The 17,743-nt window shown below is 55.6% G+C and overlaps 2 protein-coding genes across 4 annotated transcripts in view; one reads left to right on the top strand and one right to left on the bottom strand.

The window, feature by feature from the left end:
* Positions 1-114: 114 nt before the first annotated feature.
* On the bottom strand, positions 115-9,415 carry LOC115341558 (TBC1 domain family member 24-like). Its single transcript, XM_030014784.2, has 7 exons — positions 9,301-9,415; positions 6,409-7,444; positions 5,956-6,114; positions 4,414-4,477; positions 2,858-2,953; positions 1,855-2,131; positions 115-982 (listed from the first exon to the last, which is right to left on the bottom strand). The coding sequence occupies exons 1-7, from the start codon at positions 9,401-9,403 to the stop codon at positions 837-839; spliced, it is 1,881 nt and encodes a 626-aa protein (XP_029870644.1). The 5' UTR covers positions 9,404-9,415; the 3' UTR covers positions 115-836.
* A 5,557-nt stretch (positions 9,416-14,972) lies between these two features.
* Positions 14,973-17,743, top strand: part of STX8 (syntaxin 8) — a 111,503-nt gene continuing 108,732 nt past the window's right edge. For all 3 annotated transcript variants that reach the window (XR_005932422.1, XM_030014743.2, XM_041123561.1), the window contains exons 1-2: positions 14,973-15,047; positions 15,561-15,660. Coding sequence is in view for 2 of the 3 variants with exons in the window: in XM_030014743.2 (XP_029870603.1) it covers positions 15,031-15,047; positions 15,561-15,660 (117 nt within the window). In the remaining variant the exon portion in view is untranslated. The remainder of the gene's footprint in view (positions 15,048-15,560; positions 15,661-17,743) is intronic.

Genomic DNA, 17,743 nt, shown 5'->3' with positions numbered 1-17,743 from the left:
TTCATATTTCATGTTTTAAAATGGCACGTCTCCCATTGTCCTGACCCCAGGTAGTCAGGGCACATTGGTTAAGGCTCATATGTATTCACTGCTTGCAGTCTTACATCAGCCCTTTGTAGTGAATATAGATCTTCAGTTTAATACAAAAATGACAAGGCAGGTACACAGCTGGGGGGTTCTTGTTGGCTGCCGGTGTATAAACACCAGGTAGGACCTTGCTAATCACTGATCAGCAGTTTCAACCATGGACAAAAAGGGTCTCTTGCACTGTGCTGGATCATGATCAGTGCATGATCCCAGGGGAGTTCTGGTAACCTGCAGACGCTACATAATTCTGTGTATGGCTTGAAGGGTGGTGCTGGGCTTGGGAGCAAGGGGAAGCAAGGTCTGAGAGTGCTTCTGGTGAGCTTTGTACCTCAGTGTTTGGTTTCGCCTAGGCTCAAAATTCCTATAAAATCTGCCTGTGCTGCAGTACCACTGGTTTGCTGTTGAGCCCCAAGCTGCAAACAGGCCCAGGACGTGTGAGAAACACTGGACTGGCTCACCTCCCCTCCAGCATCCTAAACTGGGACAGACTGGGTGGAGTGGGCTGGGTCTAAACTGCAGGAGAGGACCTCAAATGTCCCCAAAGGCAGCACCCACAGTCCTGTTCCTGGCACTGCATTGCCCTCCCTCCACACCACCATGACGGCTGACCGTGGAGGGGAGGATGGCGACTGGAGGTGCCTGCGGCTCTGCTGGCAGAGACCACAGCAGGCAGGCCAGGGTGGTGGCCCATGCAGCAAGGGGTCCCCATCTCCGTGGGAGGCACGGTGAGGGGCTGTCCCCCACAGGACCTAGGCGTTTTGAAAGCCCCACACTTCCAAGAGCTGCACCTTGAAGTTCTCCTGGCAGAGCGGAGGGTTGTCGAAGGTCTCACAGTGCTCTGTGTGCCCCCAGAGCAGGTTGGCATCAAGGGACAGAGCTTGCCCTCCTCCTCCACCTGCAAAAGCAAGCAAGATGGTTGGGATCTGCTCTCCCCACCTTGCCGCCCAAGCAGGGGCACTGGCCCAGCCGACAAGGTCTCTCAGGATTGCGCCCATCTCCCAGCTTTCTGTCCTGTGGCCACGGTGCAGAGCTGGTCTGGGGCTGCCCTGAGCTGCCTTCTCTGCTAATCAGGATGTCAGCGTGGAGGCAGAGCTCCCGGAGAGCTATCTGCAGGGCAGCCAGTGCGAGAGATTGCCCTGGTAGCACAAGCTGAATTATTAAACTGCTTGGAGAGTTGGAAAACAAGGAAAGCTCCTTGCATCCCTGCAGCCGGGCTTGCCCTGATCCTGCTCCCAAGGGCTGGAAGGGAGACAGCGGCAGCTGTCAGTGCTGCAGGCATTTCTGACTTGCTGCGGTCCTCTGCCGAACCCACCCCAGGAGTGGCACAAAGATTCAACCCACATGCCCAAGCCTGAGCTGGCAGACAGCTGGCATGTCTGCTCCGGGTGACCATGCCTGGCCCTTCCTTAGGCTGATCCTCACCTAAATCTCCTCTCCATCCTGCACAAAGTGGAGGGAAGGGCTGGGAAAGGAAATGCCAGCCCCAAGGGTGCGAACCTCACCAGGAAGTTTGGGCTATGGTGCTCCCCCTTGGCTGGCAGAGCCCCGCTGAGGCTCTCAGAAAAAGCATCCTTGCCCTTGTGCAGCTTTGCACTCTCCTGCTAATTTGAGGAAGAGGGGGCTGACTTCATCTCCTCTGACTTTAAATTGATATCCTAAGCCAGGAGGTCTTTGCCTCCACAGGCAGCTCAGATTTTAATCTGGAGTAGAGCCCTTTTCAGCCAAAGCAGTGGTGGGGCGGGGGCGGGGGCACCATTTGGTAATTACCAATAATGATCCCTTCCTGTGACCCAGACATGAACATGGAGGCTGTTTTGGAAGGCAGAAGGAAATGCCTGATGGCCAGAAACGGGGAGAGACGGCCTTTCCTCTGCGGTGTGGGCACGGTGAGACGGTTCGAGCTGGTGCTGCGGCTGTCTGGGGAGGAGCCGAGGAGGGATGCGGGAGAGGGGGAAGGCGACCGCTGGCGTGAGCGCGGCACGGCTTTGGCCAGCTCTGGCTTCTTGATGAACACCCACTCGTACCTCTCTGTCTCTGGGTGCACCTGGAAAGGAGAAACATGGTGAGCCCTGTCCTTTAGAGCATCTCTCCATTGCTGGGGGAAGATGGTGCTGCCTGGCCAGATGGGTCAGGGGCCAAATGCTGTGTGCCAGGTCTGGACCTGGGGCAGGGAAGGGACAAGGCATCTGGCAGTGCCAGGGCTGCTCTGGAGGTGGCTGTGGCTGAGAAGTTGATTTTGTCTTTGCCAGGTGCTGCCGGAGATGGGCAAACCTGCACTGCCCACATTGCTGGGTGGATGCTGGTGGGATGCTGAATGGATGCTGTTGGGATACTAGGTGGATGCTGGACTTTGCCCCAGGATCTTTTGGACCAGCTCAGCCTGCTCCCTCTGCAGGGATGCTGGGGCTGATTTGGGAATGCTCCATCCAGGAGCTGCCCCACACAAACAGGGCAGAAACCCGTCCTGCTGCACATGCTGCCCTGCTGTCATCCCAGGAGAATGCTCCAAGACCCACTCGGGTTATTCCACGTTGCCTCGGGGGCTCGGGGCAAGTGGGCTCACCCAAGACAGCAGTTCATTCTCCATTTGCTCTGATCCAGCACAGCAATTTCTGTGCTGCTGCCTCCTCCCAGAGCTCAGGGGCAGCAGTGGGACCGTGGTAAGGAAGCAGCTCAGTGCCACCATGCCCTGAGTTGTCAGAGGGGTAAAGGAAAAAGTAATTAACAGATAAACCCATAAGCATAAACCCGGAAGTAAAATGTGACTTACAGTGAACACAAAGCATTCCCCTGTCCCAAAAAAGCCTGATGTTGCCCCACTCTTTTTCCTTTCACTCCAGTCGGAGGAGAGAAACGCCCCGCACACCTTCGGGAGAGAGCACAGGGAGCTGTCAGCAGGGGAGATGGCTGGGGCCAGGGGAAGCCCCAGAAACACTGGCTATCACATGTGTGCTCAGGAGGGCAAGGGCTCTGCGAGGTCCCTTGCGGGAATCAGAGACCCAAATTCTGCTACGCCAGCTAAATTCTGCACTGACAAGTCACTGGTGCTCTGGACATGAGTCCACTTAGCTTCAGTGCCTAAGGCGGGAATCTGGGAGATTTGGGGGGTTGCTCTTTTGCAGCAGAGGTGATTGCAGTGACCTGCATGCTGGTTGATTGAGCAGGGCCAGTTCGGCTGTGCTGGTGTGTTCCGCGGCCTGGGCTTGGGAGTAGGAGCTGTGCCTCGACCCCGGAGGCCGCTCTGGCTCCTGGCAATGGAAAGGAATAATTGTGTGGCTCAAACCATTATATGAACAGTATTGCAACATGCTGCAGACAGGGGTCTAGGAGTCCCCTGTCCTCAGCTGGCCCCTGGACAGTGGCAAGGTGGTCACCTGTTTTATGAGTCTTTAGAGAAAATATGGTTTAAAATGGCAAAGACTCAGGTAACACATTGTTTTTACCTACAAGGCTTTTAACCAGTCCAAGGGGTTCCTCCACCCATGGTCAGGCTGACCCTGATGTGGATGTCCTTGCCTTGACCATGGCTGGAGGGGACCTGCTGAGAGGTGGGAACTCTTGCCTGTCCTTGGTACTAGCTAAGGAATAAAATGAGCTCAAACATGTAGGAAACAAGGTTTTATAAGTCACCTTCTCTTGTCTGCACAAGGCCCTAGGGGGTGGCAGGGTGTTTATCTCCACACCATGCTGAAGTGTCAGGCTTGGGAAATCAGGACTGGTAGGTCAATAAATCTTTGGGATGCCTGAACAATTTGCAGAACTTGCCTCCGCTGTTTGATGAAGAGTGGAGAGATAAAATACGAGTTTATGAGCCATTCTCAGAGTCCCCGGGAAGAGGCATGGCTCACGTTTTTTTGCAGTAATCTCACAACTTAAAAATGTTGTAGAAGCTGTCCTTATATCTCCTCCATTTCCCTTGTGTGGCTGCTCTTGCAATCAGAGAGTTCCTTGCATTTAATGCATTGATAGCAAGGCCTGGCTCAGGCAAAGCATCTGCTGACTTCAGGGAAATCAGCCTAGCAAGGACTGGATTTAGTCCGTATTTGCAATAAAAGAGTATCATTCATGGCCTCTCTCCAGCTCACTGACTCTTCCTCTGTTTCCCCCCAACAGCACCCTTTAGACCAGTCTGTGTCTAAGGTGGCTCTTGGTGCCAGAGGTGCAGTTTGTTCTCTGCTGGGAACTGGGACAGACCCTAGGGCAGGGCAGGAGAGGGACCATGCAGCCCTGTGGCTGCTCCAAGAAGTGCCGGTGGCGTCAACCACCCCGTCCCCTTCCCCACATCGGCACCAGCGCAGCTCACTTGTCTGCTTGGGAAATACTTACCTCCCCTTCTGTTGTTTTTATGAGCAGCACCGTCGGTTCATAGCCTTCACAGCACGTGTAAAACCTGCAGGGATGAACAAGGAGGCTGGGTCGGTGGTGGTCTGAGACCCAGAAGCATCATGTCATGCAGACAGCCTGGGCGCGCGGTGAGCATGAGGCTGTGAAGGACAGTGGAGAGTGGTGGTGGCTCTTCTCAGCCTATTGCTGTGCCAGCAGCCAGCCCGAGGGAGCTCATGGAAGGACAGGAGCAGACTCATAATCATGTAGCTTGAGCAGCTTCAGTGTTTGCGCAGGAACAGAGGGAGTTGGCTTATGGGACTTCTCAAGTCATCATTTTTGCTTGGTGAAGCAGGTAATAGCTCAGATAAATCCGAACACTAAATCCTCCCACCCTACCCTCAGGCACCAGGCTGGGAGGCAAGCTTCATGGGGGGAGTTTACCAAACAAGCTTGCTTTTAATCTGAATGTGTTTCATAATTGGGGCTCTGCACCCTGTTGCTGCCTTGGAAAGGTGCGGGGCTGTGCTTCCCAGGATGGGGCTGCACCACTGTGCCATGGGGTGCCTGCTCACCTCTCATGGGCTGGGGGAGCATGCTCATGGTGCTAACGGAGGGACTACCATCGCAGCCCCACCTTTAAACACTGCCCTGAGAACCAGGGCAGCACGGGCAGCATCCAGTCCCTGAACACCTGGCATCCCTTCCCAGTCTCTCAGTAGAGAAACACCCTGGCACTGAGTGTTGCAGGGATGTCCCTGCTTCCCACTGCACCCTTCACCCCATGGCCATGGCAGTGGGTGTCACTGGGCCCTGGGTTGTCTCCAAGCGCTGACATTGGTCTTTCTATTGCAATTTTGGGCATTGGCTATGACAGTTGGTCTCTCTTAACCTGTGTTTAGAAGGTTTGATGTCTTCCCCATTGTAGGATGTACTCACATGTTGTCTGCCCCTGCCCTAAGCTCTGCCTGCTCTCTGAGTGCAACTTCTCAGCTTAACGTGCTCCTACAGAGGAGCAGGTTTGGGTTTCTTGCCTGAAAACATCCACGCAAAGGCAGCCTCAGCCCACTGGAAGGCTTTTGCTTCTTCACGTCTTGGGAAGTCAATGGCAAACCCATTTTCCAGCTGTTTTGAGCCGCAGCACTGACTGCAGTGTCCAGCAGCCGCCCTGTGCTCTGTACTGCTGGGAGGGAGCTGGAGTCCTGGGGATGGCATGCTGGCTGGACCTGGCCAATTGTAGCATGCCCAGCACGGCGTGGCACATGGGGACGTACCCCTGCACAGCACATCTGCTGGGCTCTATGTTCCCCATGCACTGCCAAGTTGCTGATTGCCACCTCACTGAGCCTCATCCCTCTCCCCTGCAGCCAGCGCGGGCCTAGACCACGCTCAAGATCTTGAACTGAGCCCAGGAGAGTCCCCAGAAGACCTCCGATGTACCCCATGGGCATTACGTGTTGCTCCTTTCTACACCACCAACCTCTCCCCAGTTTTACACCTGGCCCATCCGACCTGACCTGACCTGACAAGCAGATGAAGCTTTACCTCTGCAGGCTGCACCCATCTTCTGAGGTGGAGAAGAGCAGCAGTGGGGGGAAGAGGGAGAAGCGCTCAGGGATCCAGGACCAGATGATGCGCATCTCCTGAACCGTTACAATGCTGGAGCTGAAGTTCTCCATGTCCACGGCCAGGTGGAAGGACTGCCTGCGCGAGGGAGGACATCCATTACTGCCAAGCTGGGGTGCCCATCTGCTTTTAGGGGTGCAGCCCCTGTGCATCAGGTTTTGTCATGCCTTTTGCATCATGAGCTTTTTGTTAACATCGCTAGCTCTAACTGTATAGTGCCTCCTAACAGGGTCCCTTGTGAGGGGCAGTGAGGCACCCAGCATAGCCACAGCTGCGGGAGATACCTGAAGCCCCCCCCATGTTGTATCTCCTCTGTAGCTCATATTTTGTCTGCTTAGCCCCAAGAGCTGGCAAACAGAGAGGTCTCCTTACCTGCTTTGCACCATGGTTATGCCCTTCTCCATTAACGCCTTCCTGTTGGCCATCTGGAGAAGCCAGATTTCCTTGCGGGAGAACAGCCGGATGCCAAAGGCTCTCTCTAGGAGTTTTTCGACAGTCACATGCTCAGCAATGTTCTGCACGAAAGCCTGCAGATCTGCCTTGATGTCAGTCCCCTCCAGCTCAGTGGAGGTCACCGACAGCTTGTACTGCTTCAGCAAGGCCAGAGCAATACGGTAGAGGACCTTCTGCCCCTCCAGCAGATAGACATCAAAGACGCGGATGGCGTAATTGAAGGGGAGGTCATGAAAAAGCCATGATAACCATTTGGAGTAGACCTCAAAGACGTTCTCAGAGGTGCTGGCTATGAGTTTGTGAGCTGCTGGGCAGTGCTTGTTGGCCAGATCCCCAAAAGTCATGCAGGAGGCCTGGTGGGCCAGGAAGGACTGGTCAATGTAGCTGGTATGGGGGGCATTACTGGCGATGAGGCGAGAGATGTTCTCAAAGCACTGAGCTTCGTCTTCACTGTAGTGCAGCAGCAGAGCCACCAGAGAGGGGAGGATTGGGCTGTAGGTTATGTCGGGGAAAAGGTTGCCAATGCAGATGAGGATCTTCTTCAAGGCGGTGACCCCTTCCACATTGAGACAGTATGTGGGCATGGAGCATCGTTCCAGGAACTCAGGCAAAGGGTGGGAGCTCACACTCAGCTTCCCAAAGAGCCGACTCGCCACATCCCTGTAGACGAGAGCATCTGGGGTGACGAGCCGGCAGGTGACCTGCTGGATGAGCTGGTGGTAGACCTGAGCTCTCAGAGCACGGCTCGCTGCCCAGTAGCCTTCTCTTGCCAGCTTCTTCAGCTCCTTCAGGGGCTTGCTGAGGATGTCTCGGGGGATATGTGCCTGTTGCTCCGGGTCTGGCATCCTGTCCCAATCCACGAACTGTCCACAGCCCAGACAAGAGGAGGCGTCAATGTCCCAGGTGTCAGCCTCAGACGTGATCACGATGGTGACTGGACATGAGCCAAACATCTCTGTAGGACAAAGACCTTTTATTCAACATGCTTCACCACCCCAGCTGACAGCGTTTCACCCTGGTTGATGACAGTTTGAAGTCTTACAGCAACATCTTGTATTTCAATAGTTATTCTCCCCCCCTGCAAAGGGAGGGTTTTCAGAAGCCTTTGCCCAGCTGGAGCTGCTCACTTTGCCCTCACCTGCTCACATCGGCTCAGGGCTCTGGTGAAGCTGCTGTCCAGGGTCTCAGGGAAGCATGGGGCCAGGTACCAGCTTGGTGTCAGGGCTGCTTCTCCACACCATGCGGGGATTTGTGCCCCTCAAAAAGCTCCTGAATTCCCAGCCTGTGACCTGCCGAGAGGGAGGTGCAGAGAGCAGGGACACAGGCCTGTCCCCCAGGGATGACCATGGGACAGCAGCATTACACCACCGAGGATAACGAGCTGCTCAGTTCCAGCCCAGCTCTGCAGGTGCGGGGGGGGACCTCACTGGCAGTGGGGACCCAAGCGATGCTGAGGCCAAGAGGGACCATTTACATCATGTCCCCACTCAAGGACAGAGCGAGGCAGGAGGCAATGTCCTGTCCGGGTCTGGCAGCCCAGGACCAGGCTGCTATGAGCCCAGACAGAGCGAGCAAAGCTGGCCTCAGGTGTTTGCCCTCCCTCGTACTGCCTCCTGCCAAAGACTCCTGCAAAAGTCTCCCGATCCCTCCGGCTGCACGGGTGCCAGAGAGAAGGTGCAAGGAGAAGGTGCTGGAGCAAAAGGGGATCACCAAGGGTGCGGGGATGGCCTGCGGGGTGCCAAAGGGTCCCCGTTTCCTGCGTGCCCCCATGCACCTGGAAAGACCCTGTCCAGGGGACCACACGCAGAGGCTGGCGAGCATCTGGGAAGCCCCTTGGAGACAGAAGGTCCCTGGGGGACCCTCAGGGGAAGCTCCCGCACTCAGCACTGTGGCAGGGCTGTGGCAGCCGCCAGCTCTGTGCTGGGAAGAGCAGAGTTTGAGCTCCTCCTAGAGAGAAGCGAGCGGCATTTTCCCTGGGGTTGGAAGAGAGCTCAGCTCCAAACCCTGCACAAGCAAGACGGGAGTTGTCTCCGTGTAGGTGAGTTCTGGTGGGTGGTGATTAATTGGCAAGGATAAAGTCCATTAGCGCGCACATTAATTCTCTGATGTCTTTATCTTGGATGTGCTCAGTTGGATTGGGGAGTCTAGGATGGGTTTGCACCGAGCCAAACCTCTCTGCTCAGGCCCCAAGGGGACACAGCGGGGACAGCGTGGTCCCGGTACCGTGTGCTGCGTGCATGGCAGCACGTGGTGGCACACTGAGGGGGTCCGGGCGCCCAGGCTGCTCCCAGGCTGGCTCCGGCTCTGGCTCCTGCTCTCCAGTTCAATTTGGCCGCTGCTCAAGTTCAGCAAAACTAGCAGATCAGGTTCAGTTCTGGTTCAGGGAAAGGGCAGCAGTTTTAACCGGTTGCCGTTCAGCCTGACTCCCTGCATTGAAGACAGACAGACCCTGAGTACAGTCATGCAGGCTTCTAGCTGCAGAAACCAGGCTAAAACGAACATTGGGGTTGAAGCGGGGCTGTTTGCACCGCCGTGGTCCCCAAATTCACCTTGTGTGCTGCCCTGCCTGAAGTACTGAGGAGCATCAACCCGAGCCCACCCGGCTGCCAGTGCCCTGGCCCAGGGCAGGGGCTGGTGGCACCACCTCTGCCTGCCCCGGGACATGTTGGGGGTGTTGGGGAAGGAAATGTGGGTCTGCTCCAGCCCCTCTCCTCTGCTGAATGTGGCCCTGGCACGAGCGGGTCCAGCGAGAGCCTCCTGCATCTTCCCCAGCACGAGATGTGCGGCTGTCCCCGGCTGCAGCTCACTCACCTTGCCCAGTGCCCGTGTTATCGCCCTCGGCCGGCTCGGCCATGGGGAAGCTGCCGGCCGCCCCCCCGGGGGAGCGGGGCAGGCTGAGCCCCACCTGCAGCATGTGCCCGGGCTCCGGTGCACCCCGCAGCTGGGTCCCCTCTGCCCCTGTCACCTGCCCTGACTTTTAAGGGGAGTGCCAAGCCGCCGGCACAGCAGGTTTATTTGGTGTAAATAGGGCGAGGGGTGGAGCAGCTCCCGCGCCCGTGTCGCCCCTTCCTGGCCCAATTCTGCGCTGAGGCCAGGGAGGGGGACGTAAACACCCCGTGAGAGGAGATAGCCATCAAACCAGCAACACGACCATTAAACTTAATCATTTATTTTTCCCAAGAATAACCTTCATTCTCCCACTCTGGGGTTCACTCCCTTCGCCAGCGTCACGAGGCAAGGAGGGTGCTGCAGGGGTGAGGGAGGGCCGGGGCTGCTGCGGCAGTTGCCTGTCCTTGAACGAAGGAAACATCAACACAGCAAGTGGGTTTGCAACCGCTTCCCGCTGGATAGTCCCAGGGGAGTCGGAAAGAGAAGCACATGAGCAGCAAGTGCCAGGAACCGGGTGACAATGGAGAGATTGGGGCCACGAGGAGTAAATGATGCCCTTCTGCAACCGTCTCAGGTGCCCTTAGGGATACTTTTCGGGGATGGGCGTGCCGGGGCTGTGCCGGCCGTGTATGCGGCACTTCTTTAGCACCGGCCGGCAAAACCGCTGAGAGAAATTTGGGGTGGTGCAGACTTGCACCCCGCAGCACCTCATGCCTCCTATGTACACAGTTGCACAGCAGGAGCACAAAATGTGATCATTGCAGGCACAGTTGTGGTGCTTCAGTGTTTCCAATCTGTCCCCCTTTGAAATGGTTGTTATTGATTGACTTTTAGCCTGAAAATGCATTGCAGAATTACAAACCGTATGTTGTACTTATAGGCAAAGAGCCAAGTTGGAGGAAAAGTACTCTCCAACGGCTGAGAGGTGCTCCCAGCAGCACTGCACTGATCCGACATCGCTACCTGGGGAACTCATGGTTCAGGCTGCACTTAAAAGTGGGCATTTTTATAGGCATCTTAAAATTTTTAAGGATCTTTTTTTCCTTAAAATATCTGATTTTTTATTTGTGATAACAGCAACTACAGGTCATTCCCGCCTTGCCTTCCTGCCTGCAGGTCTGCGGGGTCTGCCTGCACCTGCAGCGCATCCCTGAGCATCCGCTGGCACCGCTAATCTCGGGCCATCTGCCGAGGAAAAGTGGTCCCTCTGCAGACCCTCTCCTTTCTGGATGAAGCACCTCCTCCATGATATGCCAAAATCTGATGGGAGCGGCATGGCTGTCCTGTCATTCCTCTCCTCCCTTTGCTCCTGGCAAGCTGGGAGCCCAAGGGAGTGGGGGCGAGAGGCTGCATCAGTGAAAGGCCCCCCAGGGTGCTGCGCTGGGTGGGAGGGAGGTGAGGGGCTGTTTCCCAGTGGGAGGCTCCTACTCTGCACCCAGAGCCGGTCTGTGCGCTGGATGGGTGGCTCTGCTCTGCATGCTGCATCTGAAGGGGCAGGTGATGGCCCCCAGCTCCGCTCCTGGGGCTGCTGGGGGTCCCCATGCTGCACCCTGCTCCCATTCCCAGTGCTGAGGGGTTGTTTATTCTCTCTCCAACTCAAAGCCTTTTGCCCAGGCTCTTGCAGCAGTGGGTCCTGCTGCTTTTCCCCAGGACCCTATCGGCCGCCTTCTCCTCGTTTGCTTTTTCTAGGACAGTGGATGCCTCTCCCTACCAGACTGAAGCAGCTCTGAAACCTCCGGCAGCCCCCCCATCCGCCTGCCTGCTCCCCGGCAGATGCTCCGCTCCACACCGAGATGGGCGATGGAAGTGAATTAGGGATGGTGCAAAAGGGATCATCGCTTCATGCGTTTTTAATGGTGAAAAAATTAAATATGTAGAGGCTGCACAGGCTCCGGATGAGCCACGCAGCTGAAGGCCATCAATGTTTCATGCTAACTGCCTGCGAGAAAAGCCAGCCCGATTCGGATTTGCAAAGAGGGCTGGTGAGAAAAGCTTCGCTCTGGGGACGGAGCCCGCACCGGGGGGCTGCCACGGCCGGCAGGGCTCCCCGAGCTGCCCCACGCTGCTTCGCTTGGTGCCCGGCACACTTCTGGCTCATGGGTCCTCCTCGGCTGCAGCTTCACAGTCCCGAGTGCCCGTCTCGAGAGCATCGGTCTCAGCCCCTCCGCGACAGCCCTGTCCCGCAGCAGGAGGGGGATGTGTCCCTGCTCCCCACCCCAGCACGTCCCCTAGCCCTGCCCGGCCGCTGTGGGAAAGCAGACATGAAATGAGGTGGTGCCTGGGGGTGCTCAGCAGCTCCCCAAACCAGCCCCGGGGGTGGCATTGCTCTGGCGGCACTCGCTCCCCATTGCACGCGTGGCTCCTCTTGCTCCTCTCTCGAAAGCCGCCCCAGCCCCAGCCCCAGCCCAACGGGCTTCGCCGCCGGGTGCGAGCGCTCACCGGGAGCACAGCGGGCGTTGCAGCTACCTGTAAATAGGCTAACGAGGATGCGCTTATTACCGCGGTACGCCACAGCAGTGCAGTAGCAGCCCCACGTTATGAGGGCAATAAAACATCGCTATCAGTGCCTTGCTGCTGCTTTTCAGGCACCCGTACTGATGTTTGTATCTGCATTGATTTGCGTCACCAATCACACCCCAAAAAAAGAGGAGAGGCCAAATCCTGGCGGATCAGCTGTGGGAAAGGCTTTTCCGGCTTGGATGGAGGCTGCTGCAAAAGCGAGGGCCTGCACCTGCTGGCCGGTTACCGCAGAGCCCTTTGCAGTCTTTACAGCCAAAATATTGACAGTGTCAACACCGTCCAGCATCATGCTGGCTTCCCGGCAGCCTGGCCCTGCCTGCTGCTGCTGGCAGGGGGACAGGGACGAGGGGGACAGGGATGAGGGGGACAGGGACATCGGCGTGGGCAGGGGAGGGCAGGGGGAGGCAGCAACTCTCATCTGGAGATGGGCAGGGCGAGGGGATGGGGCTGAGGATTTGGAGAAGGGCAACGGCCGCTGCCTCGAGGAAGGGAAAGGCAGGAGCCAGGGAGAAAAGGCCGCAGGGAGCCCGTGGGGCTGGAGCAGCCCTGCCCGGCGGGGACAGCCCGTGCCAGGCATGGGGAGGGTCGGGGTGCTGCGGGCGGCACTGCGCGGGGGTTGAAAGGGACCCTTGAACATCAGGAGCCGCGGCCCAGGGTGGGAAATGGAGAGGGTGACCCGCTGCTCGGCCTTGGGTTCACGTGGTGGTGGGGAGGGGAGGAAGGAATAGAAGGAAGGAGAGAGGAAGCAGGAAGGATGGAGGGAGGAAGGAGGGAGGAAGAAGAAAGGAAGGAGGAAGGGAGGAAGGAAGGAAGGAGGAAGGGAGGAAGGAAGGAAGGAGGAAGGGAGGAAGGAAGGAGGAAAGAAGGAGGAAGGGAGGATGAAAGGAGGGAGGAGGAAGGGAGGGAGGAGGAAGGGAGGGAGGAAGGATGAAAGGAGGGAAGGTGGAAGGAGGGAAGGAGGAAGAGGGAAGGAGGAAGGAGGAAGAGGGAAGGAGGAAGAGGGGAGGAGGGAAGGAGGGAAGGAAGAAAGAGGGAGGAAGGAGGAAAAGAGGAAGGGAGGAAGGGAGGGAGGAGGAAGGCAGAGGGAAGGAAGGAGGGGTGTGCTGCAGAGAGTTGCTAACCAGGGCAGACAGCCCTCTGGGAAGACGCAGGACCAGGACACGTCCCATGTGGTGCTGGATGGTGCGTCTCAGGGCTCGGCCCCGGCAGTGTGAGGCGCGGAGGCTCCTTGTCCTCTTCTCTTACATTGGTATTTAATGCTGGTGCAAAAACCCTGAAAAAAACAAAAAACCAACTTTTTCCTTAAAAGACTCCACTCCCTTCTTAACTTGCGCTGCAGTAGATCCTGGTGTGCAATAACACAGGGATAACACTGTTCGGATGCAGAGTATTGATTCCTGCTTCCCAGCACTTGTCCGGTCCCTCCAGACTTCACTGCTCAGAATTAAACTGCTCTGGCACTCAGGGCTGTTATTTCACAGAATTACACAGGCTGGGAAAATTGCCTAAGTACTGAGCACCTTTTGTTGGGCTGCATCTTTGCATCTTCCAGTGTATTTTGTGCTTCTCTGGAAGATGAAAAAGGGCTCCTGGAAAATCAGGAAGAAGCAACAGGCTTGGATGCAGTTTTGCTCCTGACTCAAGCATCTTTCTGACATTCTTAGGTCCCCGAGGGTGTGGGGATACCCAGGCCTGGGGGACGCCAGCTGTCTCCCCGTGCTTTCTCTGCCTCCTGGTTTTCTCTGTCCCAGTTATTCTCCAACCCGCTGTACCAAAGCTCCCCCGGCACAGTTTGGGTTGAAGATTCCCCTGCTGCCATGCTTATAGCGGTACATTTTAATCCAGACCACAATATTATTACTGCAATAGCAATATACAGGTGCCCCGCTGGCATCAAGGCACCTGAGTTGGGTGCAAGGTGCCTGCAAGAGACCGTTGGTGCCCTGAGGAGCTGCTGCTGAGTTCAAAGCTTGCCATCAACATGCAAAATTGAAAATATAAAGGACTTCTTTCTTCCTCAGCACCAAAGGCTGGAGGTGTGTGACACCCTGGGCCTGGCCGGACACACAAGCCTTCATCCCTCCCTGTGCAGCAGCATTGCTGAGTGCATGCTGCAAAAATCCCAAATCCCCACTGGGGTTTAGGAAAAGCATCAAATACTCTGGGGGTCCCAGTAGCGCCCCAAGAGATTGCAAAGGTTTCCAAGGGGGCCCTGGCTGCAGATTAAATGCGATGCTATGGAGTTACAGCCAACGGGGGAGATGGCTGGGGACGAGGGAACGAGGGGTTTCAGTTGCCCCATGCTTGTGAGGGCTCTACCCCTCCTTAATGGCCTGGCTGCCACAGCGTGGGCAGGCGAACCCAGCCCCTCAGCTGAGCGGACAGCTCGGGGCTGGCAGCAGCCCCATCTCTGCTCCCACGTCTGGCAGCACTAAGAAAAGCCCAGTGGGGCAATGCCGGTGCCCGGGGCCCCGCTAGGTGAGGCCCCCACTCTGTAGACACAGCAGGAGGGCCAGGGCAGAGCTGGGACAGCCATAGCTCTGCACCCTGCACCTCTGCACCGTGCATCTCTGCATCCTACGCTCCTGCACCTCTGCACTGTGCAGCTCTGCGGTGCCACTCCATGCACCTCTGCACTCCTGCACTGTGCACCCTGCACCTTGTACTGCACACCCAGCACCTCTGCATCCTCACTTCTGCACCTGGTACTGCACAACCAGTACCTTTGCAGCCATGGACCTCTGCAGCCTGCGCAGTACACCCTGCACCTCTGCACTCTACACCATGCATCCTACACTGCTGCGTTGTGCACTTCTGCACATCTGCACCCTGCACCGTGCACCTCTGCACCCGTACACCCTGCACCTCTGCCACCCATACACCTTGCACCTCAGCACACATGCACCCCTGCACTCATACACCCAAACGCCCTGCACCTCTGCACCCATACACCCTGCACCCATGCACCCACACAGCCTACACCTCTGCACCCATGCACCGCTGCACCCATGCACCGCTCACCTCACGCCTCCGCCCGGCGCCTGCGCACGGCGGGGTTTGGGCCTCGGCGGGCGCCGTCGTCAGCTGACCCGAGCCGGAAGCGCGGGGCTCTTCCGGACGGCGGCGGCGGCCATGGCTCCGGACCCCTGGTGAGCGCCGGGCCGGGCCGGTTCACAGGCGCGGCTCCCCCGGCCAGGGTGCGGGCCCGCCCTCGGAGCGCTCGGCCGTCCGCCGGCGCCGCGAGCCGGCCCCGATCCTCCCCGGTGCCCGCCGCTGGCGGGGTCCGGCCCCGCTGCGCGGGGCGGGGGGGGGGGGGAGCGGCGCTCGCCGGCGGCCTCTGCGGGCCCGTCAGCCCTGCGGCGGCGAGCGGCGGAGCCCCGGGCCGCGCACCGCCAGGCCTCCCTCCGTGCCGTGCTGCGGGGGGGCGCCCCTTCCCCACAGAGCGCCTTCCTCCCCTACCTCCCCCCCCCCCCCAAAAAAAAAAAAGAAAAGCCACTTTCGGGTAGTCCTAAAAAGCGCTGGTTTACGCGCTGCTGACTTTTCCATAAGCCGGGACGAAGCGGGGCCGAGCTGCCGTTGGAAGGGCCGGGGGAGGCGGCGGGGGGGGGGGGGGGACGGGGACAGGGCGCGGCGGCGGGGCTAGCTGCGCCTCTCCCCCGCAGGCTCTCGTTGTACGGTGCCGCCGGCCAGATCGCCCAGGAGATCGCGGAGAAAATCCAGGAGCGTAACCGCTGCCAAAGGAACGGGGAGAGTTCGGCCAAGGTACCTCTCTGCCGGCAGCTCCGGGCTTCGGGAGTGTGGACTTCTGGGGCTAGGTTTTGCTTTTAAGCGTTCGAAACGTCACTGTTCTTTAAGATTCCCGTAAAGAGAAGAAGAATACGGTTTCTAAATTGACGGTGGCTTTTCAGTGTCACAGAAATAACCTTGGATTTAACAGTAAGGAATCTTTTATGCCTGCAATAACGCTGGCTTTACAAAAAGAGAAAAGGAGAAGCCGTGGGGGTGTTGGGCACACACTGCTGCCTGCTCAGGGCTGTCGCTGCCAGGAACAGAACTGCTTTCGGAGATCCTGAATCTTAAGAGATGTTGGGTTGCATGTCAGCTTCTGCGCGCTCCTTTCTGCCTAAATATTGGGTAGATATTTTTTCCCCACGAGGCTGGCTGGCTTCCTTTCTGCAGTGGCTGTAGATCAGATGAAATAATGAATTTTGCAGCCTGTTTTAGCTACGTTTCTAACAAAATACAAGACCAGAGTTAAATATGAATGAGAAGCAGAAGTTAGAGCTTACCCAGGGTATTATGTTCTCCACCTTTTCACACTTCCTGTTTAAAAAATAAAACAAAAAGTTTCTCAGGAGGCTGCTTTTTTTAGGACTAAAAGCCTTGTCCTTTCCTTCAAAGAAGTGTAGGAGTCTGCTTGATAGCACACCCTAGGGATCATGCCATTAACTTCTCCCTTGACCATGTTAAGAAAACGCCTGCAAGCCCTTGAGTTAATCTTTATAATAATTTGCATAATTAAAACCTCACTGTTTCATTTATAGACTCTGCTCCTCTTTATAGCAGGGTTGTAACGTGGTGTGCAATCACTGAATCTTCTTTGCCAGTCTCTTTGCTGATAGCTTTTAAAATAAAATGTTATTTTTGAAATGTTTCCTTTGAAGAAATGTTGAAGAAAACTGTGTAGGCTTTGTACAGTGATCAGTGCTTTTTAATGAATGACTCAAATTTGGTATGAATTGAAAAGAGGTTTCAGAAGGCCCAAATAAGTGGGATTAGAGAGAAATATTTTCTCTAGCTGTAGAGTTGAGAGGAGTGTTTAGAGGTGGTGATTAAAGTCCCTGCTTTCAAGATGATGAAGTGTTAGAAATTGTACAGATACGCTCAAGCAATAGCAGACTTATAAAAAGATCGCTGCTTAATCCATCTGTATTTATAGAGGACAAAGTTCTCTATTTGCATCATTGCTACCTGTGATGTGTTCCAAAAAACCCCAACAAACAGTTGTATTGGTGTTGTTTGAAGCCTTTCTTGTACTGTAACTCTCCTAGGTTGTGTTTTATGGAAACATTACATGGTTGACTTATTTCTTCATAAAATCATTTGTTCCATGCCCTGTGTTTTCCAAGCACAGTTTCCCTTTAATCCATTAACAGTTAAAGATGAATATTTGGCAGTGTTTGATTCTACTATAAACAAGTTTCCAACAATGAGAGAGTTGTTTTCATAACAGAAATGCATGTTGAGAAATCCACGGCTGAGCAGTCACATATTCTGTGACTCCTGAACGTTTTAACAGAGGAAGAAGTCTTTGTACAATATTTGCCTGGTAGGGAGAATGTAAACAAGTTTTTATTTTTATAGTATTTTGCCATTAGCATGGCTAAAAAAACTTACTGCTGAGCAAAAAATAGAGCATAAAATTTAAAATGAAAAAAAAAAGAAAACCAAGACAACCCTGTAGGGAAAGATTTCAAGCCAGCACTTACCATCTGTGCTATCTACTCTATTGAGCTGATCTTAAAACTTCCATTGGCTTCTTTTTTCTTTTCACTTCCATTAGAGAAAAAAAAAAAAATCTTTTGTTACAGCACTGCAATTCCTAGCCAGAGTAGCAGAGGGTATCTATGTTAGATGACTTTCTTGGATGTGTATACCTTTATGTTACTTTGCTGTTGTGGGTCAATTAAATGCAGCATTCTCCACCTGCACATGAGTACATGTGAAATGAAAAGACCTTTTATTACCTGATTGTAGAGCTAGAGGATATGCAGCACCTTGAACTTTCCTAAAAGCGTTTATATCCCATCCTGGCTTTGGAAATGTTGCCGTAGTGTTCGGCGGC

Source organism: Aquila chrysaetos, chromosome 5 (assembly GCF_900496995.4).
Source record: "Aquila chrysaetos chrysaetos chromosome 5, bAquChr1.4, whole genome shotgun sequence".
NCBI lineage: Eukaryota > Metazoa > Chordata > Aves > Accipitriformes > Accipitridae > Aquila > Aquila chrysaetos.
Note: the sequence above shows the minus strand (reverse complement) of the source record. Positions and strands in the feature narration are given on the sequence as shown.